Below are 1,892 nucleotides of genomic sequence, written 5' to 3'. Positions count from 1 at the left end.
TGCATGTTATCAAATGTATATCAAAATTGTTCATAAAATGTTCCCTACTTCAGGAAAGCTTTGAAAGCAGAAAGAGTTCACTTTGTTCTTTCTTGTGTATTAAGGAGGATCTGACATGTGTGAAAGTGAACTGTGATCTGGTACCGTTCTCATAGAGTTTTGGTTACATTTTCTGTGTCTCATCTCTCTTTGCAGTGAACATCCCGAGGGTGCGTGATGGAGGGAAATAGCACCCAGCTGACTGAGTTTGTTCTCAGAGGAATAACAGATCGTCCAGAGCTTCAAGTCCCCCTCTTCCTGGTGTTCTTCTTCATCTATATCACCACCATGGTGGGCAACCTTGGCTTAATCTTTCTCATCTGGAAGGACCCTCATCTACACACACCCATGTACCTTTTTCTTGGAAATTTAGCCTTTGCTGATGCCTGCACTTCATCCTCTGTGACCCCAAAGATGCTTATGAAATTTTTAAATAAGAATGACATGATATCCATGGGTGAGTGTTTTGCTCAATTTTATTTTTTTTGTTTCAGTGCAACTACTGAAATTTTCCTCCTGGTAGCGATGGCCTATGACCGCTATGTAGCCATATGCAACCCTCTGCTCTATCTAGTGGTGATGTCCAAAAGACTCTGCACTGTCTTAATCAGTTTATCATATATAATTGGTATTCTAAATCCTATAGTTCATGTGGGATTATTATTCAGATTAAAATTCTGTAGGTCTAATGTTATTGATCATTTCTACTGTGAAATCATGCCACTCTATGCAATTTCTTGCACAGATCCATCTCTTAATGGATTGGTGGCTTTTATTTTTGCTTCTTCCATACAAATCAGTACCTCTGTGACTATTGTAGTCTCTTATGCCCGTGTCCTCTTTGCTGTACTGAACATGAAGTCTGAGAGGGGCAGAAGAAAAGCTTTCTTCACCTGCAGTGCCCACCTGCTCTCTGTCTCTTTGTTCTATGGCACTCTCCTCTTCATGTATGTGAGCCCTGGGTCTGGGTCAGGTAAACAAAAGGATAAAATGTATTCCCTGTTCTATACAGTTGTGATTCCTCTGCTAAATCCTTTTATTTACAGCTTAAGGAACAAAGAAGTTTTGGGTGCTCTGAAGAAACTCATAAAATGATAACTATCTTATGAAATTTTCAGTTTTGAATTATCTTTTTATCTTTTGCAATGTATCATAATTTTAGATTGTTTTGAACATAATACAAGTCTTGTCTATTGTTAGACTACACACACCAGTCTAATTATGTAATTATTATTAAAATATTAAGCTAAGGTATTAAGTCATTCACAATTATATGTTGCTTCATATATTTTTACTTCAAATTGCTTTTAATCCATGTACACCTTGTCTCTGACTCTTTTTTTATTAGATGTTTCTTTTTTTTTAATTTTTATTAGATATTTTCTTTATTTACATGTAAATTTCTCCCTTCCCAGTTTCCCCTCTAAAAAACAAAGAAACAAACAAAAACAACAAAAACAAGCCTCAGCTGCCTCCCCACTTCCCATGCCTTCCACCCCACCCTCTCCTGCTTATTGGCCCTGCCATTCCCCCACACTGGGGCTCAGAACCTTCACAGTGCCGAGGTCCTCTCCTCCCATTGATGATTGAATTTGCAATACTCCACTATACACGTGCTGCCAGAACCATCAGTCCCACCATGTGCAGACCTTGGTTGGTGGTTGAGACTCTGAGAGCTCTGAGGGTACTAGTTAGTTCATATTGTCGTTTGTCCTAAGGGGCTGCAAACCCCTCAGTTCCATTGGTCCTTTCCCTAACTCCTTCACTGGGGACCCTGTACTCAACTCAATGGATGGCTATGAGCCTCTACATCTGTATTAGTCAGGTACTGTCAGAGCCTCTCAGGAGATAAC

At 39.5% G+C, this 1,892-nt stretch overlaps 1 protein-coding gene across 1 annotated transcript; it reads left to right on the top strand.

Moving 5' to 3' along the window:
* Window positions 1-216: 216 nt before the first annotated feature.
* On the top strand, window positions 217-1,134 carry LOC116086475 (olfactory receptor 5AC1-like). Its single transcript, XM_031364729.1, has one exon. The coding sequence runs from the start codon at window positions 217-219 to the stop codon at window positions 1,132-1,134; it is 918 nt and encodes a 305-aa protein (XP_031220589.1).
* Window positions 1,135-1,892: the final 758 nt, after the last annotated feature.

Source organism: Mastomys coucha, unplaced genomic scaffold, assembly GCF_008632895.1.
Source record: "Mastomys coucha isolate ucsf_1 unplaced genomic scaffold, UCSF_Mcou_1 pScaffold12, whole genome shotgun sequence".
Taxonomy (NCBI): Eukaryota; Metazoa; Chordata; class Mammalia; order Rodentia; family Muridae; genus Mastomys; species Mastomys coucha.
This window is presented reverse-complemented; position numbering and strand designations above follow the sequence as displayed.